This window comes from Triticum urartu, chromosome 5A (genome assembly GCF_056163025.1).
Source record: "Triticum urartu cultivar PI428250 chromosome 5A, HENAU_Tu73, whole genome shotgun sequence".
NCBI lineage: Eukaryota > Viridiplantae > Streptophyta > Magnoliopsida > Poales > Poaceae > Triticum > Triticum urartu.
The window spans coordinates 463,384,887-463,411,793 of record NC_141877.1 but is presented as its reverse complement, the minus strand read 5'-3'; the positions used below and the strand labels follow the sequence as shown (position 1 = coordinate 463,411,793).

Genomic DNA, 26,907 nt, shown 5'->3' with positions numbered 1-26,907 from the left:
CAATCCTCGTATCGAGCTCATACAACACCGCATCAAGGGAAAGGGAGCTATGCTTATCTAAGCTTGCGTCATCAATGATCACTAAAGTATCATCGGAAAAAATCGATCCCCTTAAGCACAACACCTCTTTCCGGAGGTATGGTTGGAAGAGGTTTTGGATGGGGCCGTGTAGTCAGACGCGTACAAGGAGTTCCGGACGCCGGCAAACCTCCATTGGACTTGGTGTTTGGGGGAATTCGAATGCGTGGACTTGTCCAATGACGTATGCAGCATCGCATTGGACGGCAGAAAAAAGTCCGGACATTTGCGCATGTTTTGCAGCACAACGTTGAAGATACCTCAAAAAAGAAGATGAAAAAGTATCTGCAAGAAAAATAAGTACGTAGGCCTCCTCCTCCTCATAAAAATAGACCTCTCGTCGGCGCCGCCGCAGGCACGCCTTGTCTCCGGTGGCCCTAGGGGCTACGGGGGCGCAATGGATCCTGGCAAGGCCCGGCTGGAAGGCTCCGTTGTTAGTCGTTCATTTGAGTTTTGTTAGGGTTTGTGTCCTGCTCAAGAGGGCGAGACGGCGGCGGCTCCCTGAAGATGGAATAATGGTTTCCCCGCCTAGCTCCCGGTCCGGTGATACTCCCTCCGGTCCTTTTTAGTCCACATATAAGTTTTGTCCGAAGTCAAAGTATCTCAACTTTGACCAAACTTATAGAAAAAGTTATTAACATTTACAATGCCAAATCAACATTGTTAGATTCATTATGAAATATAGTTTAATAGTATATATATTTGGTATTGTAAATGTTGGTATTTTTTCATATAAATTTGGTCAAACTTTGTAAAGTTTGACTTGACACAAATCTAATATGCAGAGTAAAAAGGACCGGAGGGAGTACATACAACAAGTAAAAATGTTTTGTTCAAATATTTGTTTGTTGAAAATATTGTACATACAGATGATGATTAGTAAATAAAATATTGTAAATATAAACCTGTGTATTCTATAAAAATATTTAGTAAATAAGTAATAAAAACATTTAAGATATTATAAAACATAAGTAATAAAATTATGTCCAAATGTTTGTATGTTAAAACTGTTATACATAGAACCAATCATCATAAATAAAACTATTTAAATATAAACATGTGTATTAGTCCATAAAAACTTTATTGTTCCATGACTTGTCCGTAATATTTAGTTGATACGGACATTGAAATTATTTATCAAACAATATGTTTAATGAATCCATAAAAAATTATACACTCATGGCTTATATTGAATTTATATAAAATGATGAACACAAAAATTTAATAAATATTTGTGAATATTCACCTGTGTATAATTTTTACTCAACACTTATATTCAAAATATTATACACGAGAAAATTTTCATATAAAAGTTTAAAATTTAAAATATTAATTTTTTTAATTATACAAACTTTTTAATAATTTTTAAAGAATTTTATATATGAATTTTTTAAAGTAACACATGAACAATTTTAAATGTAGGTTATTTCATCTGCAAACATTATTTTTATTACTGAAATTATAATTTACATACTATCTATAAATTTCTAAAAAAAACAAACTGGTGCAAAACAGGCTGTACTGGCCATAGGTCATTTCAGCTATAGGAGCGTCTTTATTCTTGTACATTAACAACGCTTATTCACTGCTAAGAAAACACTTATTCAGATTAAATATGTACATGGGTAGGTTGTAGTGGCAAGCGTGTCTTCTTTGCAATCTGGTGGTCATTACTTCGACAACGGGAGGCCACTCCTTTTTTGTGTTGATTTTCATTCTGTAATAACAGATAGCATATCGTTTAATACATATAAACACTTAATCTGTAGTGGACATGTGAAAACGAATTGTGGAGTGGCTAGACCCTGTTGTTTTGGAAACTTTGGTTGTGAGTTCGATATATGGCAACGCCATTTTTTGTGTTATTTTTCACAGTGTTGGCTTTTCTGGAAAGAATATGCTGAGAGGATTTTGTGTAAATGCGCCATGGTGGTTGTCTTTTCCTGAGAATAAAAAATACAAGGGTGTTTTCTGCAAATATGACATCGACCGGGCACTATTACTCACTGACAGGTGGGGTCATACACATTAATACCTCCACATACACATTTTGTGACCGTACGTGCACGCTTGAGTCAAATTAAGTATCTGAAAATCTGTATTTTCAAAGTTGTAGCGCCAAACTGAATCATCAAGTACAAGTTCTATGACCTCCGGTGATATTACTCCCTCCGTTTCATATTACTTGTCGTGGTTTTAGTTCAAGACAGTATCTCTTATTTATTCTAGGTGGCATTTTTAAGATAGAATCATTATACATGCCCTGAAGGTTCCAGGGCCTATATGTGTTCTGGAACCACAAGTACGAGTACATATTCTACACCAGTGGACATACTCCTACATACTACTGCTTTGCGTATTCCACCAAGAGCGAGGAACTTCAGACTAAGTTGTTGAACGAATTTCCGCTGCGCGCGCTCTACTGTGAACATCTCCTTGACTGCCCTGCATTTCCTCCCCCTAGTCTGGGTCTATGCCTGAAGCAGTGCCCCGGCCGCGGTGACCATGAATAACCAATGGGGGTGCATATACATTTTTCAGAGAGAGGTTCTCTGGTGGACGACGAAAGACATGAGGAGATGCGTCTGCCGTCGACCATGCCGTGCTTGCTGTCCTCGGTGAAAGTGAAACAGCCACCACTTAGCCGTCCCTTCCCGGTTCAGAAATAAGAATCCCATCTTTCTACCCCGGACCTTGGCCAGACGCAGCTTCGGTGCCTTAAAGACACCTGCCTTTGGGTCACTGACATGTGAGCCAGCCATCTGTTGGGTCCACATGTTATAGACACAAAGGTGATGCCTTAAGGCACCGAAGCATCGTCCACCTTGGCCGGATCTCGCATGGCAGATGCGGATGCGGCGCATCATCGATCTTCGTATGTCGACGTTTCGTGTTTTGACTCCAAAATGCAGCACTGTTTGCTTACCGACCGGAACTGCGCGGGTCTGAATCTGAATAAACCAAGGAAGAAGCCACCGGCGCCGGCGATCGCCGGATCTATATATACGCCTACGTTATTCGTCTAGATGGATCGGTAAAGTGGTAAGTTAGCTGGAGATCATCCTCCAGAGACGTACACAAACCGGATAGGATACCGATCGATCATAGGTGGAACTGACACTGTGACACACACCGCAACAAAGCTCCAGCTGAGCAGACGCAGGCACACGGGTGCCGGCGAGAGTGGCGCTGCGTCGCTCGCTCGCTCGCTGCTGACCCGACACTGGGCGTCGACTGGCCCCGACAACACTTTTATTTAGCCCACGTCACACGACCCCGCGCATAGTACTCCCACTCCACACCTAGTAAAAAGTAGCACCACTCCACTGGCTGACTCAGCATCACGCCGTGCCACGTAGGAGCACACGGCCGCCGCCGTCGACGCTGACCCAGCCAGCTCCTCCTCCGCGCGCGCTGGCGCCTCACACGCTGACGCTGGCCACCGCGGCCGCGGCTGCCTCCACCGGTGCTTCCTCAGCAGCAGCGGGAGCGGCCGGCTCGGCCTCGGCAGCAGGCGCCGCCTCTTCCTTCACCTCCTCGGCCGCCGCCGGCTCTGCCTCAGCCACGGCCTCCTTGGTCTCTGTCTCGACCACGGCGGGCGCCTCGGCCTCCGGTTCGGCCGCAGCTGCTGGCTCGGGCTCCTTCGTCTCCTCTGCCTCAACTGCTGCCGGCGCCTCCCCCTTGGTCTCCTCAACCTCGACGGGGGCAGGCGCCTCGACTTCGGCCTCCACCGGCGCGGGGGCTTCCTCCGTCTTCGCGACCTCCTCGGCGGCGACCGGCTTCTCCACCGCGGGCGCCTCCTCCGTCAGCGCGGCCGATGGGTTCTGGACCTGCAAGTTCGCACACGTACTTTCATTACCACCACGCACATGTCAAGAATACATACACAAACCGATCTAGCTCCATCATGATTATGATCACCCGTTCGTTCGTCAGATCACATATATAATAAGCAGATCAAAGGATTAAGAACCCATCGAAACGATCATCGATCCGAGAATATGAAAGAGAATAGACGATGGAGACAAGCTATACGTACATCAGCGGTGGCCATTGCCGTGGTTGATGCAAGAAAATGCCCGGAGTGGCAGACGCTGCAGGCTAGCTGAAGCTAGTCCTACTGTGAGTCTGTGGTTGATCTGATCAGAGAGTGTGAGGCTCGCGCGCGTGTGTGTGGAGCAATGGGTCGGGGTGGAGGGGCTATATATAGTGGCCTCCGGAGGCCAAAACGGGGACAACACAAACGAAATTCAGACGCCAAAGAAAATAAACAAGTCGAGTTCATCTCGCTCCACATGGTGCGCGATCGGGACGGATCGTGTCACACACACACACACACACACACACATTCTAGAAAAGCAGCGAAATTCTTGAATTTATTTTCCATTTCCCATAAGTTTTCGTGTATGATCAACCCTGTCCCGTTGATGTGTGTGTAGTGTGATGGGCGATGGCCAAATCTGATCCCTGGTGGCAGTGGCAACAGGCAAGCGCACCTTTCTAGGTGTACACAACACATCTCGTCGTTTCTTGCACGTTCTGCGCCGTCCTTTTCATCGGATCATCGATCCCCAGCCGATTAAAATATGCTCTCATCGATTCAGCTGTAATTCTGAGGGAGGGAGGGAGGGCGATTCGATCTGTGATTTGGATCAAAACGTACGAGGCGTATTTGATTAGCGTCTGTTTTCGTACGAGATTATGATAGCTGAACAGGGGCGGCTGTCGGGGTTGGCGTCAAGACAATGCACTTGCAACCAATCAATGTGCGCGCCTGAATAGTCTCGATTTGGTTTTGGAATTTAGGTTAGCTCTCCATCTCAGGGTACGTGGCCACCCGGCCTTTGCTACGCTAGATACTATATAGACTTTCTTCGCCAGCAGTGTATGTGTGGTTTTGGTCGACTGACGTATGATATGATCTACTTAAGGTCCTAATTAAACAGTGTATGGAGTATTTGCTTAAGGCACACCCTCTTCTATTCGAACACTACTTTTCCTTTCTAGAAAAAGAATGGGTTAAAGTTTTCTTATGTACTATCAAATTGTGCCAAATGGATCAACGTTTCTTGTGAGGGCAACATCCAAATCCCCAAGCAATCACCGCTGGAATCATGTCCCTGCTATAGTGCTACTGTAGTACTCCCTCCGTTTCTAAATATAAGTCTTTCTAGAGATTCCACCAAATGACTACATACGAAACAAAATGAATGAATCTACACTCTAAAATATGTTTACATACATACGTATGTTGTGTTTCATTTGAAATGTTTAAAAAGACTTACATTTAGAAACGAAGGGAGTAATAGCTTGCATGTGTCATGCTTGAGAGTCCATCGGCAACAATTATGACAGCAAATGGATGGATGTCCCCCGTCACCTTTGGCTTTGTGGCTCGTCTACTTGCTCCGGCCTCCACCACCTTTGCCCAAAAGCTAGCGTAGATATATGCAAGCCGATTACTACCGCGCCGCAGGGGTGGTTGTCCATCGATGATCGATCAACTCCATCCCCCATCACGCAGTAGCACGCCACTAATTAATCGCGCTGGTGGCGCCTCGCCACCTGATCGTTTTCCTCGCCGGTCAGTCACTGCCGCTGAAAGGCAGATGTGCACGAGGTAACTGAGCTCTTACAAATGAGGTTTCCTATGTAATCTTCCTTCCTCGTCTAAACTATTTGTTTCCAGATGGTTTTGGCCCCAGCGGAGGAGGAAGATGATGGGGTTGGGCAGCTATCTTTTCGAGAAATTCTCGCCGCCGTCGTTGTCACTGCTTTAAACCGGCCATTTCGTTCAGATCATCTGATGACATGGAAAGCGGTGAGCAAGGAGCTTTCGACGTCGACCGGAGGGAGAGTCCACACCGGGCATCCAACATGCGCCGGCGAGTGTCCAGTAGGATGGTCCGCTGGGCTGATTGGTGACATATCACCCAGAAGATTTAGGGCCAGTTCTTTTGGCCGATTCTACCAGAATCGCCCCCCTCCCAGCTTTTCCCAGAATCACCATTTCATATGTCTTTTACAACCCTAGCTAATTAGCACTAGAAGATATAAGGCCAGTTCGATTGTAAAAAAAAATAAAGTTTCAATTCTCGAAGAAGCTGCAGAGGGGGGCAATTCTAGAAGAATCGCCGAAAAGAACTGCCCATAGTAATCTGTCACCCCAGGCCCCGCCTACATACCCACCGCCCTGATCTCCCGTGGCACCGCACGGCCAGCCGGCCAGGTAGCTGCTCACTTTCGGCGGCCGTGGCATGTGTGGTCGCCATCGCGTACGCCAGTTCGATCGAGGCGCACCGCCCAAAACTTGCGTGCTGGCGATCGAGATGGGTCTGATCCTTTGTGAAGCTGAAGGTGATAGCCGTAGAACCACATTTCGGGCCACGGAATCGTCGGGCGCAGTGAGCAGCAACGGGATGATTGGAGCCCATGACCCGGAAGCCATGCTGAGGTGGCTCCACGGCTAGGGACGGTGGAGCGGGGCCCGCCGCACAGTGCCCAGCGGTGTGCACTGGGTTCCATTTCCACCTGTGAATGACCGACGTGTGATGTGCCTCCAGCGCCGGCCTGCGGCCACCTGTGATCCACCTCAGCGGGCTGTCTATCGTCGGGTACGACAAGCCGAAATTTTGTGCAAAGCAGGCTGCCTGATTGAACGATAAGTTTTCTTTTTCAACATGTAAGATTAAAAAACTCCAGCTCGTACGTGCCTTTGGTATTTCTTTGGCTGCATTTGCCATCTGCTAACTTCAGTTTCGAAATAAAGTAAAAATATATATTTCTTTTGTCTGCTCCATCATTGTCAAGCAAATGAGTGAACTGAGCTTTGGTAAGTTAAAAAGAAAATGATGCATTGATTGGCCATACAGAAGGCTGTTGGAAAATTAGACAATTTTGTGATTAATTTCAGAAAATAATTCATTACTAAAATTACATAACTAGAGACATGATCATATCATGGTGCTCGTACTGATCGTTCACCGATGAAGTAGCCGTGGCTATTGCAGGGGCGGCGTTGTTATGGACGATGACCTTGGTGAAGACCGGTCGAAGCAGAGTTAGTAAGATGCCGCGCGGTAGCGCCTTACCTTGGTCGAAGACGACCAGCGGTGACGAGATTGAGCAGTCATGTGAAGCACTTTACAAAAACCTAATTCGTCCTCTACCAATGCGGGTTCGTAAGGACGAAGGGTTCAGAGACCTGCTGCATGAAGGATTTCGCCGAACCATTCATGCGCATGTCACACGCCCACGCCGCCCCGGCCCTGGGTCGAGCCGGCAAGGTAAACATGCGGCGGACAATTCACACGCATGTCGCATGCCCGTGCCACCCCAGTCTGAGCCCAACCCGAGCCTGGTGAGGCGACGATGCGAGCGTGCGCGTGGGGTTCTCTCTTTCTCTCCACGCCACATGACTTAATGTGATGGAGAGAGTCCACTATATAACGAGTTATCACATCTTTTCAACTTTCGATGTTTTAATAAACTTTAGAATTAGAACCACCACTTGCCAATTTACACATGGGCCAATTTGTGATTTCAGAAATTATTCACAGGTTGAGCCATTATTTCTAACAAATGCGGCTACTATATGCATGCTGATGTTCTCCAATTTGCTCAAAAAAAATGCGTATAGTCTCTAAAAGATTGAGTTTAGAGCATCTACAGCCGGATGCCAAACCAGCTTCAAACGCACGAGCGAATGGCCCGGTCACTGACCGGTCGCGAAAATTCGACCCAGACGGGCGTCTCAAACGCCCGTGTTGATCGGCACCTCTCATATCCAGCCAAATATAGGGTGCCCGGGCGTGTCCGCCACGTTGGACTGACGCTGGGTCCCACACGAAAACAGTCCGAAACCCGACGGTCCGAAGCTCGTCTCCTCCGTCGGAGCGATGTCGCCACGTGGTGCCGCTCCTGCGGGCCGCGAAGTGCCTAGCCCAACTATTTAAGCCGACGGCTAGCACTGAAACCCTACCCCTCCACATTTTGCTCCTCCCGTCCGTCGTCGCCGCCACTTTCCACTCCCCATCCGCCAGCTCCAGTAGCCATGCCTCCACGCTGACCACTGAGGAGCTACCCATTTCTAACGTCGGAGCACCGGCTGCAGCACCTTGAGCAGATCCGGACAAGGCACGAAGCCTGGATCGCCGCGGGGCTACCTTCGGATGCAGTGGATCCGGAGGAGGAGGAGGATGTGGGGGATGCTGGGGACACGGATCAGTATGCGGAGCAGCAGGCCATTCTCGATTCCCTTCGCTCGGAGTCGAATGTGGAGGCGAGACGATGTCGGCGGTAAGAGATGGAGGAGTAGCACGCCGCAGAGGAGGAGGATATGCTCGCTTACATGGATAAGGCCGAGGAGGAGCCGGAGCCCTCTTAGGTAGGCGCCCGTCCACCCGATGCCCGGCACCGACGTCGTGGACATCTCCGCCGACGAAGCTTAGCTAGGGTAGTACGTAATATGTATTATGTAAGATTTCTTTTTGATGCTTTGTATGGACTTAGGGGTTAAAATAGGAGACTCGGATGCAGAGTAACAAATTTGAGGCGTAACCGGTCACTGTCCGTTAACGCGCCTGTGCACGTTTCGGGAATTGGATTTGCCAAGTCCGGTTGTAAATGCTCTTAGTCCATGTGCAGATGCTGCCATCTGTGCTTAGGATATATGAGGTCTGAGCTGTGCATTTTGTACTACGTAGGTACACTACGTGGTAGTGATCATCCTTCTAATATATACTCTCACTTTAGTGACATAAAATATCTTATATTGGTTTAAAAAGAGGGTACATAACAAAAACTTCATCAGCTCGGCAGAAATAAAACCATGTTGAAAAGCATGCATTTGGAGAGAGCAATTTGTGGCATTGGCAAACGGAGCACCGTCAGGTCCACACAATGGCCATTCTGTAGCAACTGCTCCTTCTCTGATGAGGTCAGTGTGACTAGGTCAACCCCAAACAAATGACCGATGAAGCACACACTTTATTTCGCAAGAGACCGGGCATGCATGCGTGTGTAGCTCATACCAACGGCGCATGGTTATAGAAATCTAAATTAAGATAAACAAGGTTTATGTTTGCCATGCAAAGAGAAAACAGATGTCCGTAGAAATAATGAATCATGTCTTGTCGACAAAATAAAAAGCATACATTATCTAGAGTGGCACTGCGTCGCTCGCTCGATGCTGACCGACAACACTTTTATTTAGGCCACGTCACGCGACCCCGCGCATAGCACTCCACTCCACTCCACACCTAGTACTCGTAGTAAAAAGTAGCACTCCAGTCCACTCCACTGGCTGACTCAGCATCACGCCGTTGCCACGTAGGAGCACACGGCCGCCGTCGTGGACGCTGACCCAGCCAGTTGCCCTCCACCGCGCGCCTCACACGCTGACGCTGGCCACCGCGGCGGCCGGCTCCTCCTCCGCAGCAGCAGGTGCTTCCTCGGCGACGGCCGCCACCTCCGGCTCGGCAGCAGGCGCCGCCTCCTCCTTCACCTCCTCCGCCACCGCCGGCTCGGCCTCTGCCACCGCCTCCTTGGTCTCTGTCTCGACCACGGCTGGCTCTTTCGGCGCCTCGGCCTCCGGCTCGGCAGCAGCTGCTGGCTCGGGCTCCTTGGTCTCCTCCGTCTCGGCGGCGGCCGGTGCCTCCTCCTTGGTCGCCTCAACCTCGACGGGGGCAGGCGCCTCGACTTCGGCCTCCACCGGCGCGGGGACCTCCTCTGTCTTAGCAACCTCCTCGGCGGCGACGGGCGTCTCCACCGCGGGCGCCTCCTCCGTCAGCGCGGCCGTCGGGTTCTGGACCTGCACGACGCACAGTTTCGTTCATTAGCAGCACGCACATGTATAACACATACACAAACCGATCTCGAGGTAAAGAAACAATCATGATCACCCGGCCGTTCGTCAGATCACACATATAATAAACAGATCAAAGGGTAAAGAAACAATCGAAACGATCATCGATCGGAGCATACGAAAAGAGAATAGACGACGATCGAGGCAAGCTACGTACATCAGCGGTGGCCATTGCCGTCGTGGATGCAAGAAAATGACCGGAGTGGCAGAGGCTGGCTAGCTGAAGCTAGTGCTACTCTGATCAGAGAATGTGAGGCTCGCGCGTGTGTGTGTGGAGCAATGGGTCGGGGGTGGAGGGGCTATATATAGCGGCCTCCGGAGGCCAAAACGGGGACAACACAAACGAAATTCAGACGCCAAAGAAAATAAACAAGTCGAGTCCATCTCATGATGATCGGGAATCTCGGGAGCTGTATATGCAAATGAGCACGTCCGGACGACGTGTCATGCCATCCAACTAAAGGCGGCCCGTGAGTCATGACACTAGGGAAAAGGGTCCGAAGAACAGACCATACCAGACCAGGGTGTGCACCATGCAACAGTGCCTCGATGCACGGCCGGCGTCTAGTTCATCTCGCTCCACATGGTGCGCGATCGGGACGGATCGTGTCACACACACATATGCATTCGATCAAAGGCAGCGAGAGAGGTTCTAGAGTTCATTTTCCCATAAATTCCAGTGTACGTTGAGGTGTGTCGTGTGCTGGCCAAATCTGATCCCTCGTGGCAGTGGCGAGGGGCAAGTGGAGCTCTCTTTTGCGTTGTAGGTCTAGCTAGCCTTGAGGTGTGCGCATCTCATCGTTCCGGCACGTTCCGCGCCGTCCTTTCCATCGGATCGTCGGTCCCAGTCAGATTAAATTATGCTCTCGCCGATTTAGCTCTAGTAATTCTCCGGGAGAGAGATTCGACCGATCTGTGATTTGGATCAAAACGGGTTTGATTAGTGTTTGCTTCGTACGAGATTATGATGGCGCGAACAGGGGCGGCTGTCGGGGTTGGCGTCAAGATAATGCAGTTAACCAATGAACGTGGGCTCTTGAATAGTTGTGCTTTTGATTTTGGAATTTATTTAACGCATCTCCAATAGGTTGTATGTTAGTTTTATTGGTAAAATGTCCATGTCATCAATCAACAAGCTATCATACAACTACTCCAATGGGTTGTATTTAAGTTATCCAATAGATGATGAGAAAAAAAGGGCTTGCTCTTTATTTCACCTTGGAGCTTGTGCAAAGGTTGTTGGTTAATCTACATACAACCTTGCTCTCTCTCCGCATTTATTACATGCCACATCATCACTATGTCCTATATGGCAAATTTATCAACATCTATCTTAGGGTCTGTTTGGTTCCAATAAGTCACCTGACTTATAAGTCAGGTGGCTTAAAATCAGTGACTTATAAGTCACGTCTGTTTGGTTACCACCTGACTTATAAGGGCATCTCCAGCCGCGCCCCCAACAGGCCCTCCCCAGAAGATTTTGCCGCGCCGGCGCCAAAAAAAGGCCCAGTCGCGCCCCCAGAAACCCGTTTTTCGCCGGCTCGGGCAAAAACTGGTGCCGGCGGACCCAGGCCGAACCCGGCGCCCTGAGGGGCGCTTGGGGAGCCAGCGCAAGCGAAAAAGGCGCGTGGGCCCGCCCTGGCAGCGACCCGAGGGCCTTTTCCCGCCGTTTCTTGGCGTTTTTCCCTCGCATCTCTCCCGCTCGCTCGCCTTCCTCCCGCCATTCTCTCCCTTTCTCCCGCCAAACCCCCTCCAACTCGCCTTCCAGTCATCGCCATGCCGCCGAAGAAGTACGCCATGCCGCGCGCGGCGGCAACCACGACTGGCACCGTGGCCCAGCCGAAGCAGAGAAAGCCGAGGGCGCCGCTATCGAAGCCACCGGGCATGTCGAGCGCCGAGTGGAGGGTGGAAGTTCAGCGACGCGACGCAGTCACCACCGACCGGCGGAACAGGGCCATTGCCAAGAAGGCCCGCGACAACGCGGCGCGTGCGGCGGCGTCTTCCTCATCGGTCGACCACGCGGGGATGATGAATCCACCCGCCGTAAGCCACGCCCAGTACGCGCCCTGGGGACAGCAAGGCGTCGGCTCTCCATGGGGATCGTCGTCGCCCGGCTACGCCGAAGGCGACGCGCACGGGGGGTTCAACCCAAACGTGACCTTCCCCCATGGCCACCCCGCGACGCGCACACCCTCGCCCGCCTTTGTCGGCGTGCAGTACCCTCCATACAACTACTCGCCGCCCGTCGCCTACGCGTCCACACCGACGCCCCATCTCCGACGTGGTCCGCTGCCCTTCTCGCACCTCGGCGACGCCGACGACACAGGAGCCGACATGGACGACATCATCGCGACAGGATCGACCGCGACCGCCGCGTCTCCTGGGTTCGCCACCCAGGACGAGGTAGTGGATCTCAACGGCGACATGGAGGCCGAGCTCGGCTACGTCTACGGCGAGGACGCGCATGAAGCGCAGGAACCCGAGGAGGAGGAGGACGACGACGAGGAGGAGGAGGAGGAGGAGGAGCCGGCTCCTGTTCCGATGAAGGGGCGCCAGAAGAAGAAGAAGCGGGCGGTAGGTCAGGCGAACCGCGCATCAAGTGGACGTCCAAGAAGGTGGAATGCCTCGCCGAAGCATGGAAAGTCGTCTGCCTCGACCCGACCACCGGCGCGAACCAGAGCTTGGAGACGTACTGGGACCGCATCAAGGCCGAGTTCGACGAGCAGAAGCTCGTCGACCCGTACTTCAAAGGCGTCTACATGCAGCGCGGCTCCAAGGCGATGGCGAACCATTGGGGGCGTATCCAGTTGGCGTGCAACAAATGGCATGGAATCGTCGAGGAGGTCGCGGCTCGCCCGGAAAGCGACGCCAGCGTTGAGGATCAGGTACGCACACCGTTCGCCCGCATATCTTCGTCGGCTACGCCCACCGCCCGCCAACTGTTTGTTCCTCCGTGCAGCTGCTGCGTATGTTCGCCATGTATCGGGGCGACAACCAAGACGCCGACTTCAAGCACCTCCACGTCTACAAGCGCATTGACAAGTGCGAGAAGTGGGCGGAAGTCCGACGTGCCCTCGACAAGGCCAAGGAGACATACAAGCCGGACGCGACGACTCCGGACGCGAGTGAGGGGCGGCCGGACGGCCACAAATTGGCAAAGAAGGGGGAAAACGCCGACGCGGCAACCGCGCGAGTATAGGAGTCCATCGAGCATTGCCTCGCCGACGCTCAGGCCCAGGCCGTCCTACGTGAAGAGAAGACCGAGGCGCGGTGGTCGTCGCTGATGAAGAACAGCGCCATCAAGCTCGACCTGCTCCGGACAAACATCGCCGCGAAGAAGAGGAACACCGACATGGCTTTTCTGATGGGCGGGGCAGACATGCTCCAGAGCGACGACGAGGAGCTCAGGGCGTGGTACATGGCGGAGCGCGGCCTCATCCTGAATCATATGCGGACGGCAACGCCGACGACGCCGACGACGCAAGCTCCCGCGCCCACGACCACACGGACGCCAAGCCCGAACGACGCCTCTACGTCGCCGCCCAGCAGTGCCGAAGCCGCGCCGACACAGCCCAGCACCGAAGCAGCTCCGACACCGCCGAGCCCGAGCACGCTGACTCCGCCAACGCCTGGAGCCGACCCCGCCGAGTGAATCATGCACGCGAACTTGCGGCGTGCGACGCTCTATTTTTTGTAACACCAGACTACGTCCGATCGCCGGATTTGTGGCGTCTTTTGAGGGCGGGAACAACCAAGTTTTAAATTTTCCGCATCCTGGGGCCGGAGCTTGGGGGCGTGACTGGGAGCTAGGTCGCTCCCAGGGGCCGAACTAGCGCCGGCACGCCCCCAGGCCGCTCTATTTAGGCGCCCTGGGGGGCCGAACGGCTGGAGATGCCCTAAGTCACCTGAGCATACCTTTCTACCTTGTTTTTTTTATGTAAAGGTGATGGGACCCATGCAAAAGGGGTGACTTATAAGTTTTAAGTTGGGGTAGAGCAACTTATGACTTATAAGTTAGGGTGACTTATAAGTTGAGTCCGTTTGGCAAAATAAGTCACTTTTTACACTTTTCGACTTATAAGTTGGTGATTTATTTGAAACCAAACAGGGACCTTACAACTGTTGGAGATGCCTTTAGGTTAGCTCTCCATCTCAGGGTACGTGCCCATCCGGCCTATGCTAGTTTAGATGTATAGACCTTTTCTTTTGAGGGAACATGTATAGACTTTCTTTTTCAGCAGTAGGTATGTGTTTTCGTATTTTTAGATATGATGTGATGTGAGTCTGTATCTAATTATGGTCTATATGTTTGCTACTCCCTCTGTCCGAAAATACTTGTCATCAAGATGAATAAAAGGAGGTGTATCTAGATGTATTTTAGTTCTAGATACATCCTTTTTTATCCATTTTGATGACAAATATTTCTGGACGGAGGAAGTACATGCATATTCGTAGGTAGTGTTAATAATTTTCTAAGGGCGTCTCTGGTGGCAAACCGCAAATTTCCTCTCGCGCTCTGTCCTCTTCTCTCCCCGTGCCGATTCCGATCGAATCTGGCGCAATGTTGAGCTTCGGCAGCTGCTCCGACTTCGAGCTGAATCCAGACTGTGAGTTTGCCCGCCGCATCGCCTTGGAGCGGTCCAAGGCGGAGACTAGGGGCAGCTCTGGATCTGCAGCCTCGCTGCAGACGCAACATGCCCGTCAGCGCAGCTCACATGTCGGAAATTTGCACAGCTCCAACAGGTGACCTGCGCAATCCGTGCCTCCCCTACGCCGTCCCCTGCCCCCGCCAGCTGCTGCTCCCCCACGTGGGCAGCGGTCGGTGCTTGTGCCCGCCCCGCTGGCACGGACGCGCATGTCGGAATCAGATGCGGGAAAGGGAGAGAAGGAAGGCGGAGCAGTCCGGGCGCTGTCGCCTGGGATGCAGGCGGAGCCCGACAAGGACGCGCGGCTCCTTAAATGGGTTCATCATCCTCTCTGACACCTCCGACGATGACAAGGACCACAACTCCTCATCCGACAACTCGGACGATCCGCCAGCAGTCGCCAATGCCTACAGTTGCGCCGGCTACCGGAAGGGCAAAGGGCCGGCGAAGAAGTGGTGAATCTCTGCCATCTTCGTCTTTAATTTCAAGGTTTTACTAATCTAGTTCGAACGTGTCCGTCATTTATGTGAATTTTGATGTTTTGGACATCCGTCGGTAATTTTTTGATGATCGGAATGTGCATTTATCTGTCCAATTCTATGGTCTATGTTTGTGTGATGATCTACGTTGTTTTTATCTACGTTGAATGCTAGTATGAATATGAGAGACCGGATATGAGAGACACGGATATGGACGACATGATTTGAGCAGTACTCGATATTAGAGCCACGCGGGCGCGCCCTTGTGCGTCCGCGGGCGATCGATGGCCCGGATTTGCAGGCCGCGGCTGTAGATGCTCTAAGTATTTTAATTTTTTTTTTGAGTTTATAATAAGACGGTGTCAAATGGATCAAAGTTTCTTGTTAGAGCAACTCCAGATCCCCAAGCAATCACCGCCAGAATCCTGTCCGGCCGTCCCTGTTCTAGTGCTACTGTAGTAGCAGTAGCTTGCATGTGTCATGCTTCAGAGTTCATCAACAACAATTATGACTATAGCAAATGAATGGCCTCGGTCGAGAGCGATATATCACCTTTGTGGTTCGTCTACTTGCTCTGGCCTCTACCACCTTTACCAAAAGGTGGCACAGATGATACGTAAGCCGATTACCACCGCGCCGCAGGGGTAGTTGTCGTCCATGGATCTACCTCATCCTACAAAACAAGGTAATTTGCAAAAGCAAAGTGATCTGAACTCATCAGCAAGACAGCGAGATTTACACTCATATGCAGTAGCACACCACTAATTAATCGCGTTGATCTTTTCCCTGGCCGCCGCCGAAAGGTCAGGATCAGGAGACCGACAAGCACAAGGTAACCGAGCTCTTGCAAATGGCTAAACAACCATGGTTTCCCATGTAACCTTCCTTCCAGCTCTAAACAAATTGTTTCCGTATGGTTTTGGCCCCAGCAGAGACAAGGAGGAGGATGGAGTTGGGCAGCCATCTTTTCGAGAAATTCTGGCCCCCGTCGTTATCGTCGCTTTAAACCGGCCATTCAGATGATCAGATGACCTGGCAAGGAGCTTTCGACGTCGACCGGAGAGAGAGTCCACACCGGGCATCCAACATGCGCCGGCGAGTGCCCAGTAGGATGGTCCGCCGGGCTGATGGGTGCCATATCACCCAGAAGAAATAGTAGTCGACATGGCCGGTTGTCACCCCGGGCCCCGTCTGCATACCCACCGCCGTGATCTCCCGTGGCACCGCGCCGGCCAGGTAGCTGCTCACTTTCGGCGGCCGTGCCGTGTGTTGTCGCCATCACGCACGCCAGTTCGATCCAGCATCACCGTGCCATGTGTTACCCATGCAGCCACAACTGGAGCCACGGAGTTGCTGGCCGCAGAGACCGGAGTGGGATGATTGGAGCCCATGACCGGGAAGCGATGGGTGAGGTGGCGCCACGGCTAGGGGCGGTGGGGAGGGGCCCGCCCAACAGTGCCCATGACCGGCCTCGGACAGCGATGTGCACGGAGTTCCACTTCCACCTGTGAGTGACGTGTGATGTGCCCCCATGTCGGACTGCGGCCACATGCAATTTAATACTGGTACGTGTACGACGAGCTGATCCACCTCAGCGTTTTGTCCGTCCGGCCAAACGACAGGCCGAGATTTATGCGAAAGCAGGTTGGGTTGCTTGATTGAAAGATAAGCAAAGTTAGTCTTGCGGCTTAGATTGTTTATTTATTTATTCGGATGCATTTGGCGTCACTCTGGTTTCAAAAAAAAAAAATGGCTGCTCCATCATTGTGGTACAAACACATGAATTATCAAGAGCTTTGGTAAGTTGGAGAACGAATGGCGCAACGATTGGTCATGCATATCTTATCCTCTCTCAGTTTTTTAAAATATTTGTCTTTTTAGAGATTTTAAATGGACTACCACATGCGGATGTATATAGACATATTTTAAAATTGTAGATTTACCCATTTTACTCCGTATGTAGTCATTTGTTGAAATCTCTAGAAAAACAAATATTTAGAAACGGAGAGACTAATAAGTCACGCAGGGAGTACATGGTAATGACCATTCTTTTACTTATATACTACTCTCTCCGTTTCTTTTTACTCCGCATATAAGATTTGGTCAAAGTCAAACTACACAAAGTTTGACCAAATTTATATAAAAAAGTATGAACATCTACAATATTAAAACTACATAGTATGAAAATACATTTTGTGATGCATCTGATAATATAGATTTCATATTGTCAATGTTTATATTTTTTTTAATATAAAGTTAGTCAAAGTTTACAAAGCTTGACTTTGACCAAATCTTATATGCAGACTAATACTTTATATGTCGACAAAGATAAGAACCATGTTGAAATGCAAGCATTTGCAGCAATGTGTGCCATTGGCAAACGGAGCACCGACACGTCCTCAAAATAGGCACTCTGTGGCAACTGCTCCTTCTCTGATGAGCTCACCGTGAGTAGGTCAACCCCCGATAACTACCAGATTTCCTGCAGGTTTTCCCAAGCAAATGGACGATAAAACACGCAGTTCATTACCGTATTTCACTGTCCACAAGCGGCCTGCTGGCATGCATGCGCGTATGGGCTCATACGGACGGGTGAGACGTTCGACGACGCATGCATGGTTAGGTACTTAGGATAACCATGTTTGTGTTTGCCATGCAAGGACAAAACAGATGTACGTACAAATCATGAAGCATATCTGTTCGAAAAAAGAAGAAGAAGCATACATAGATGGTCCGCGTCGATCGAGCGGTTATTAATCTGATCCATCGTTTCTAAAGTCAAAACGGTACATCATCGTCGTAAAAAAAATGGTAGGCCGTCATGCGCGATCCATTTGAGCTAGCTAGTGCTTGCGTTGGCGTATGTAGCTGCTGTACCGTGTATTCTTTTCTGAAAAAAAAAGAACAGTGAGTTTCCTTTTGGGAAAAAATGCACAGTGAGGATGCACGTCCTTGAAGGGCCTTGTAGCTTTTCCTTTTTCGAAATAAGGGGGCGAAGGCAAACCCTATCTGGCGCCTGTAGCGCCAGTTATAGGGCATTTTTGTTAATGGACGACTGCCCATCTCACACCTTTTTATTCTGGCTTAATGCGCAAAAAATGAGTGCTGGAGAGATTCAAACCCGTGACCTATAGTGTAAGTTCCACTCGCATCAGCGAACCGGGAAAGACAACACCTCATGGCAATTCCCTTCCTTTTCATCTTTTATACTTTGCCAGCCTTTTTTTACTTTCTTTCTTGTTGTGTGTTTTTTCGGACTGTTTTTTGTTTCTGTTTTTTCCGTTTCTTTTCTTTCATATTTTCTTTTCCTTTTTCTTTAACTTTTATGCACAAACTAATTCAAATTGGATGAACTTTTTCTCAAATTTGATGAATTTTTTATTCAAAATCGAGATTTATTTGAACGTCAACGAGTTTTTTTTCTCCAAACTCGTGAACTTTTTTCTAATCTGATGAACTTTTTTCCCATAGAGATGGACTTTTTTTCAAAACCGGTGAACTTTTTTCAAAATTGCTGAACTTTTTTCAAATCCAACAAACTTCTTTCCCTAAATGGATGAATTTTTTTTCGGAATCAGTGAACTTTTTTCAAATCCGATGAAGTATTTTTCAAACCCAGTGAACTTTTTTCACATTTGACGAACTTTTTTCCCAAATGGATGAACTTTCTTCCAAAATTGGTGAATCTTTTTTCAAATAAAAATCAAGTATTCCCAAATTATTTTCAAATAACTCAAAAGCCTTTGCGACGCGGCTATATATACTGGTTCTAAAAGGGTTCGCGTTGCTATTAATCACCTGCGTTCACAAGGATGCAACGGGGTCGAAGGCCTTGCAACTTTACGTCCACATGATTACAGCCCATAAAGAAGTTACGAAACCAGGGCCGTAGCCCATAGCCATAGGTCTGGCCCGTATCCCCAGTGGGCCAGCTCGCCTGCCAATCCCTTGGTTCGGCGCGCGTTGAGCCGCCGTGCCGCCGCCGCCGCCACCGCCGCCAGAATTCGCGAAACCAGCGGCGCAGCCTGAGAGATGGAGCGCGGCGTGCGGGAGCTGTGGGCGGAGTCGCGCGAGCTGCTGGGCCTCCACTCCCCGGACGCCGTGGCGCGCGCCGACCTGCCCCCGACCCCGCTCGCCTTCCTCCGCGACCACGTCTCCCCGGGCCGCCCGCTCCTCGTCTCCGCCGCCGCCACCCGCCACTGGCCCGCCGCCTCGCTCTGGCCCACCGAATCCTACCTCCCGGACGCGCTCCGCTCCACCGACGTCTCCGTCCACCTCACCCCCGACGGCCGCGCTGACGCCCTCGCCGCGCACCCGCGCCGTCCCGGCGCCAGGTGCTTCGCGTCGGCGCACGTCTGCCGGGTCGACTTCCCCGCCGCCGTGCGACTCATCAGGGACTCCGACCCGGCCGCCGGCCCGGTGGCGTACGCGCAGCAGCAGGACGACTGCCTGCGCGGGGAGTACGCGGCGGTGGCCGGCGACGTGGACGCGCACGTGCCCTGGGCCAGCGAGGCGCTCGGCTGCCTCCCCGAGGCCGTCAACCTCTGGATCGGCAACGCCTGCTCCGTCACCTCCTTCCACAAGGACCACTACGACAACATCTACGTCGTCCTCTCCGGCGAGAAGCATTTCCTCCTCCTGCCCCCCACCGAGCACCACCGCCTCCACGTCCGCGACTACCCCGCCGCCGGCTACGTCCCGGTGGAGGAAGGGGAGGAGGTGCCGGAGCTCAAGCTGGAGATGGAAGAGCCCGAGAGGGTCGTGCCGTGGAGCAGCGTGGACCCGTACCCGGCGTCGCCGGAGGAGATGGCGGCGCAGGTCTCAGCCTGCCCGCTCTACTTCAAGGGTCCCAGGCCGATTCGTTGCACCGTCCGCGCCGGCGAGATGCTCTACTTGCCGAGCATGTGGTTTCACCATGTCAGCCAGAGCCCCGGGCCTAACGAGCTCACCATTGCCGTCAACTACTGGTATGACATGCAGTTTGACATCAAGTACGCCTACTTTAACTTCCTGAGGTCACTGGAGATCAAAGATTCTCCATTGGAGAACAATGATGATGCTTTCGAAGGTGAGCTCGAGGAGAAGAAGGATTGAGCTCATGGGTTGCGATCGTATTGGCGTTTCGGACAATGCCGCAACAGCAGTATTAGCAGTATATGGCTCGGGTTTTCGTTGCCATTATCTAACAGTTCTTCAAGTTTTCGAAGTAGTTATCCAGAATCTGGATTGCTGGCGGTGTATGTTATACCTAAATTTGCAGGTGCCAAATTGGACATCAGGATTGCTCTATTAGCAAAAGAACATTTTGGGAGGTGTTAAACTTCATTCAGAAAGGGCAGCATGGGTTCTTCTTTCGTCCAATGGCTTACATTCTGCAGGTCTAGAAACGGCATCTTGTGTGAAATATGCATGAGGCATGTGAGTAGCAGATGAATCAGACGGAAGACAACACAATATCAGTTGATGAGCTATTCTGACAGTGTTAGCTCTGTTGCTGGTAATGTAAAGTTGCTACCAATTCTGCAACCGATACATACTTTCCTTCAGTTAATTTCTTTGTAACAAAACTCTGTGAACTTCTCTTTGTACTAACATGAGGTGTTGAATTGAAATGTACTTTCTTGAATTTCGATATACGCGGTTGATTCAGTTTGTGTTAATCTGATTCTTCTTGGTGACTGTTCTGAACATATTATTTCTGAATTTTCAGTCGTCATAACATAATCAGATTCTGGTGTGAGAACAAAACACCCAAATTCTAAAACTGCTAGTTTGATATTTCTCATGTAGGCATCCACAAACATAGATTCAGAACATTTCCCTTTACATAACTAGCTTGTCATTTTGTCAATTAAACTGATGCTGTGGCTTCTGTTTCACTTATTAAGTACAAATAACTAGCACCGATATAGTTGTAACACAACAAAATTGGCAGTATAAAAGTTACAATTCGTGAACATGCAGCCTCCTGATTCTGAAAAGTCGTTCCAAGCAGTTTCTTCAAGTTGCTTTGGCCAGCTCCCGGTCCACAGCCACCTTCAGAAAGCTGCCTTCCTCGACCACCATCTGCACCGGCAGGAAGCCGAGCCCGTTAGCCACAGCGAGCATCACCTCCTTCATCTCAGCCCGGAACTCCTCAAGGTCCACCGTGCCATTGCCGTCTCGGTCGAACCTCGCAAACAGACCACGGTAAAGCTCGACAAGCTCACCACGGCTCATGGCGGACTCGTCAACGCCAAAGTGCTTCTCAAGAACCCTGAGGCTCATCAGCTCCTGGGCCATCTCGGAGTATGACAGCAGGCCATCATGATTGGTGTCGAGGGCCGCAAACCGCCCATCCACCGATGAGTTGAAGGCGCCTTCGTCCTCGACGAAGCTCTGGACGGTCTTGCCATCAAGGATTTCTACACTCATGTTGTTTCTCAGGATGTGGATGTGGCAAAGTTGTGTTCTGGTATGGCTCTGAGGGAATGTGGAGCAGGTGTGTGCTGTTTAAATAGGCTACTTAGCAGATGGTTTTTCATGGATATTTCAGTGCCATGTTGCCAACTGCTAACTGGTTTCGTCCTGGTCAGAAGTAGCCTGTGGTTTTGGGGCATTTCAGTGCTATACTATATTGGCATGTTGCCAACTGCTATCACTAGCTTTGGCGGTGAGAAGCGGCCTGTGGTTTTTAGTATGTTGTATGCTATGGGCATGAATACTTTTGCATATGCTAGCTGTTGTGATATTTAATTTGTTTCAAGCCGCCATTTGCGAAATCTTAGAAGAAAAGTCTCTGGTCCACCCAGCTTTGGCAATGGAGCAACTTATTTTGTCCCGATTATATTATTTGAACCACAAAGTACGAATTAAGGCATATACAAAAATGCACCCGCTCTAACTATTTATCCTGGTGGTGCATGTTATGGAATCTTGCTAAATCATTATGGAATCCAATACTGAAAATTCATAGCTTGCCCCGCTCTACTTTTATGCAGTGATCCTTGTTTGAAAAAGGATTTGTATACACAAGGAAAGTTCCAACAGACGGTCTACTTAGGTTTGAGTGAGTTTTCAAAGCATAGTAACACATTATGAAGATTTTTAGTGGAAGTTTCATTCTTCCACCTCCATTCTTACTTAAGTGTAGTTTAATTTACTTGCTTGAATTCAGTAACATTGATCTTGATATGCCTGTTGGTTCCAAGAATATCTTGTTAGATTCACGGATATAGGCAAGGTGCCCCTTTTTCTTGTAAATAGTTCAGTCATTTTGTAAACATAAGTGTAGTTGGAACAAAATAAGGAATATAAGTGAATTGAGTTGAAATGATACGTATAACTTATTTCAGAGATGAATCAAACAAACTCAAAGGATTTTGCAACTGATCAGTCAAAATTAGCCAATTTGAGTCAGTAGTATAGACAATTATCCGCAGAAAAGAGTAGCATAGACAATGTTAGAAATGCTGCATTTTGGAGAGAAATTTGCTTGGGTTCACAAGCTCAGCTATAGCATGAAATTGGCAAAAATACAAAAGATCGATCTTCGGGAACCCCGGATCCGTGTGTCCAGTCCGTGTCCCGTGTGGTCTTTGAGTTCTTCATCGCCGGTGAAGTTAAGGCAGCGACGACGATGGAAATCATGTGAGCTTCGGGCAATTAATAATTGATAACCAGTATGCTTTTCATATTGCCATTAGAGAACCAAAGTATAGTTTGTGTTTGATTAAGGACCTTAGGCATAGCACCTAGCTGAGCATGCCGACGGGCATTAAATTCAAGATACCGTTGCAACCAATACATTAAAATGGATTCTTACATGATCAGTTGAGTGAAGTTATAGTATGTAATAATATTTCTGTCGTTTTATATGAAAGAGCAGTGCTAGCGTACGATGAATTCTTGTACGACACTGCTCAGCCACCCTCTGATCAAATCTCTGCATCAATGGCAATGGTGGGATCACTAGGTCGGACGTGGATCGTATATTTAAAGTCATACGCAGAGCAATTTCGTATATGAAATCCAAGACCAGTTGATTTGCTAATCATTTCTGGTTGGCAGTCCCTCAAAAACTCAGGTGAAAAGTACTTGTATATGAAATACAGTATGATACAACTCCAGGGGCACTTTGGTATCATGGCGCTGGTTTAACACCTCTTGCCCCGCAATGTTCATGTACAACTCAGTTAACTGAACTCTGTTTTGTTTCGTTTCCTTCGAACTGGACAACACCTTTTAGTGCCTCTCAATAACACTTGCACTTTGATCCTGGTGCTGGTCCATTTCAAGTGACTAAGCTCTGCTTTGTTTCCTTTTCCTCACAACCCGCAATGTTATGAATTCTAGAATTATGATAATTGTGAAAAGTACTCACAACTTAACTTATTCAAACATTTCAATGTAATGCTATTTGTGAATTATTTGGGATCAAAGATGTAGTGGGCTTGTGGTGATCTCACTGACTCATATTTGAGGCATGAGCTTGACAAAAAAAAAAGGTCGATGTTACGTAACTTCTCTTTTAATAGAATTGCGCGTGCAAGATTACTAGTATATGCAAACATCGTCATTGCAGCATACTTGACATGTATAGTACTCGTCCCAAATAGAAAACGCACTCACGATCCGCTCTCACCTCAACCTGGGAACTGACTGCAGGGCACGACAGGCTAACACAAGCTACCCCATTCCAAGCGCGTTATCTTCTTTTGCTGTAACCACCATCGTCCATGCTTTACCATGAAAAACGTAGATTCCTTTCTAACGAACCAACAAACTGAACAAGCCATTTCGCATCCGCGGTTGCTCTCCGCCATCATATGTCGACCAAAAGGAAGTTGTCAGACAAGGTGACCTGGAGATGAAGAAACGAGGAGTCAGCATATAATTCATCAAAATAAGCTCAAGTCATACCCCAAAGCTGTCTTCGTGAATGAATCTAGTCAAGTTATAATGAGGAATAGAGATTGGTTACCTTCTCTCCCAACTTAAACGGTGCCAGGCCTCTGTATGGGCAAGTGCTGCAACGGAACGCATCGCCCAACCCACACTGAAATTGATGTTTCGCAGAGGAATGTAAGATATAATCAGTCGGTGACTTAAGAGTCAGTTGGCTAGTGAGAATCACCAGTGGCGTTGCATGTCTACAAGCTTTAAATTGACTTACACTGCCACAAGCTGACACGGGGTTATCGATCTGTTCTGCAGTCAGCCCCAGCTTCTCCATCTTCTGCTCAGCCTCAGCCCTGCCATAACTGCAATTCTTGCATGCCTTCTTTGTGGCTCCCACTTCACAATCTCCGGCTGGTGAAACAACGGGCAACAATTTTATTTAGCATCTAAACCTGAATTAAACATCTTCACAAGAATTAAACAAGGTCAGAGGGTTTGTTGGCTATACCAACTGGAAGCTGTGGTTTCTTCAAGTCTTCCTCGGTCAAGAGGCTGTCTTCATCAATCAGTTCATCGTCGTCATCGATTTCAATCTTTGGAAGAGCCTTTATTGCTTTTCTCAGGGGGAAGGAAGAACCCATACTCCAAGATGGCTTCTTTGCCTTGATCTGCAAGTGATTTGAGTTAGCATTCATCAATAGAGGAAAAGCATGTACATCAGCCTTAACACAATGTGTCCTACTCACAGTAACAGACTGCACGCCATCCTGTGAGCTTGTAGCAGAAGCGTTCACTTCAACAAAACCGCCCATGAGTAGTTGGCGCTCGATATAATTGTTTAGCTAATGCAGAGAAAATTAGAAAATCAGGTTGTGCCAAATTAAAATCACAAGACAATGGATGTAAGCAAAAACTGTTCCATGGATTACCTTCTGATCAGAGGGGGGTGTGAAGCTCTGTACCAGCACAATTCCACCAGCTTTCAGCACTCGGCTAATTTCAGCAACCAACTGCTCCCCGAAGCTCTCCACATTTTTAATGACAGACAGGACAGCACCAACGGATGCATCATCAAAAGGAAACTTCCCACCTGACCCATGTTCACAACAAAGGTTTATAACAGGTTCATGGCATATTTAAGTTTTAATACAAGGATGTGACATATTAAAATTGAAGCCTATGTAAGAGTCATCGAAAGCTAACACAATGAAATGTCTACTCTCAGATTAGTGAAATGCACGACAATTGGATTGTTAAGAAAGACTTGGCTGAAATAACATGGGTTCTGTAACAGCTCATTCATATATCAGTCTATGAGTGGTAGCCTGATAGGCCAATAGTTCGATGAGATAGTATATTTTTCTCACGATCGAAGCAAGAATATAGACATCTCCTTTTTACTTTCTCAACCGGTTAGTGTGTGTTTCTTTCGTGTATTCTTTACATGTATAGAGTAACACTTGTGCAGATAGCAATTATCATACATATGTAGAATACGCTTGAACGCATCAAGGTCTAAATCTGAACCAGCAAGCAAGCAATATGTTAATGAGCTCCGGGCGATCTCGAATTTGATTCCAAGCTACCGGTCGAGAAATATTATCCTCTCAGATTGTATGTAATTATGTAAACATGCAGAGGTCCTAACCCTAGCTTAGCTTAGGCATACGCGCGAGCGAAATCGCGGCTTGGGGTTCGGGTAACAGGGGAAAGGGGCGAGGAGCTTTTACCGGGCGAGGCGCACTGTGTGATGACGACGACCTCCTCCCGCGAGACCCCGGCGGCCGCCGCCAGGCACCCCACCGCGCGAAGCGGCAGGGCCAGCTCGCCCGTGACCGCGAGCGCCGCCGCCGCCGCCATGGACCCGGATCGAACCACCTGCAACCGCTGCGAGCAACGGCAGCCAGATTGGTTAACGCCCCTGGCCAAAAACTAAGGTCCAGTTCGGAAGTTGCCGAATGGAGGACCTGCTCGAGGAGGTCCTCGTTCCTTCCTCCGGCGGATTCTTCCTTCGTAGCAACGACGGACCGAGAGAGGTGAGGCGAGGCCGGCGGCGGCTGGTGGGGGCGCGAGACGGGCGGCCTCGAGCAGGGGGTGGCAGAGGACCGCCGCCGTGGCAGGGGGTGTTCACGGGTAAGCGATGCGAATGGCGGCGTCGCTGCGTGCTCACGCTGGGTGGCGGCGGCGGCGCCCGACGCACGGTGTGGAGCCGTGGAGGAGAACGGGAGGAAGGGGCCGACTCGTGCGCGAGGAGAGGGAACGGCCGAACCGTTCATTTTTCATTTCGCGGTGGCAGATGGTGTAATTTCACTTTGCAGTTTCATCGACTCATCAAACTCCCGTAGCACATTTCAAAATTCTAAGGAAAATTACCGCATATATTCATATAACATCAATGTATGCTGTCATAAAATTTCTAATTTAGATTCAAAATTCAGCACAGGAACAAAAATAACAAATCTTCGACACCGAATAGTACATAACATAAGTTAGGTTTTAGATTTAAAGCATTATCACATTGATGTCAAAATTGACATTTCTATATCTCAAGCAAAATTTTGAATTTTAATAAGATTTTTTGTGACACACATACATTGATGTTATGTCGATGTGCTAGATTATTTTAAAAAAATGTTCTAAATTGTGCTAAGCTATCCGGTGCACCGATAGCACCACAAGGGTGGGTGAGATACATTCCCCTCGGCGGAGGGGCAGTGTTCGGCATGGGGGGTCTGAACACACCTTTCCATCTCCAAAAAAATTGTGTTGGTCTTAATGTATTCCATGAAAAAATATATTAGCTACTACCCGTGTTCCTAAATATTAGTCTTTTTATGATTCTAGGCAGCACAACCACTTGCTAAGATGCGTCAAGTTCTACATCAATCCTGCCCTACAATGCTTTATGCGGCAACTTTCTTAGAATGGCAATTTTATCCAAGGTCATACCCTGGATACC

General features: G+C 49.3%; 5 protein-coding genes across 6 annotated transcripts; 1 reads left to right on the top strand and 4 right to left on the bottom strand.

Moving 5' to 3' along the window:
• Positions 1–3,152: 3,152 nt before the first annotated feature.
• LOC125509710 (uncharacterized) lies at positions 3,153–4,275 on the bottom strand. Its single transcript, XM_048674735.2, has 2 exons — positions 4,118–4,275; positions 3,153–3,908 (listed from the first exon to the last, which is right to left on the bottom strand). The coding sequence occupies exons 1-2, from the start codon at positions 4,130–4,132 to the stop codon at positions 3,501–3,503; spliced, it is 423 nt and encodes a 140-aa protein (XP_048530692.1). The 5' UTR covers positions 4,133–4,275; the 3' UTR covers positions 3,153–3,500.
• Positions 4,276–9,189: 4,914 nt separating this feature from the next.
• LOC125509709 (uncharacterized) lies at positions 9,190–10,256 on the bottom strand. The gene is made up of 2 exons (XM_048674734.2): positions 10,101–10,256; positions 9,190–9,889 (listed from the first exon to the last, which is right to left on the bottom strand). The coding sequence occupies exons 1-2, from the start codon at positions 10,113–10,115 to the stop codon at positions 9,470–9,472; spliced, it is 435 nt and encodes a 144-aa protein (XP_048530691.2). The 5' UTR covers positions 10,116–10,256; the 3' UTR covers positions 9,190–9,469.
• An 8,606-nt stretch (positions 10,257–18,862) lies between these two features.
• LOC125509705 (2-oxoglutarate (2OG) and Fe(II)-dependent oxygenase superfamily protein) lies at positions 18,863–20,694 on the top strand. The gene has a single exon (XM_048674729.2). It carries the CDS (start codon positions 19,101–19,103, stop codon positions 20,160–20,162), a length of 1,062 nt encoding a protein of 353 aa, XP_048530686.2. The 5' UTR covers positions 18,863–19,100; the 3' UTR covers positions 20,163–20,694.
• A 130-nt stretch (positions 20,695–20,824) lies between these two features.
• LOC125509708 (uncharacterized) lies at positions 20,825–21,550 on the bottom strand. Its single transcript, XM_048674732.2, has one exon. It carries the CDS (start codon positions 21,480–21,482, stop codon positions 21,069–21,071), a length of 414 nt encoding a protein of 137 aa, XP_048530689.1. The 5' UTR covers positions 21,483–21,550; the 3' UTR covers positions 20,825–21,068.
• A 2,011-nt stretch (positions 21,551–23,561) lies between these two features.
• On the bottom strand, positions 23,562–26,219 carry LOC125509707 (anamorsin homolog). Of its 2 annotated transcripts, none has more exons than XM_048674730.2 (8): positions 25,916–26,219; positions 25,679–25,835; positions 24,878–25,038; positions 24,695–24,790; positions 24,457–24,616; positions 24,223–24,359; positions 24,031–24,105; positions 23,562–23,910 (listed from the first exon to the last, which is right to left on the bottom strand). In XM_048674730.2, the coding sequence occupies exons 2-8, from the start codon at positions 25,806–25,808 to the stop codon at positions 23,872–23,874; spliced, it is 798 nt and encodes a 265-aa protein (XP_048530687.2). In that variant the 5' UTR covers positions 25,809–25,835; positions 25,916–26,219; the 3' UTR covers positions 23,562–23,871. The 2 variants fall into 2 exon arrangements, with proteins under 2 accessions (XP_048530687.2, XP_048530688.2); XM_048674731.2 differs by having other exon boundaries at positions 25,679–25,826.
• Positions 26,220–26,907: the final 688 nt, after the last annotated feature.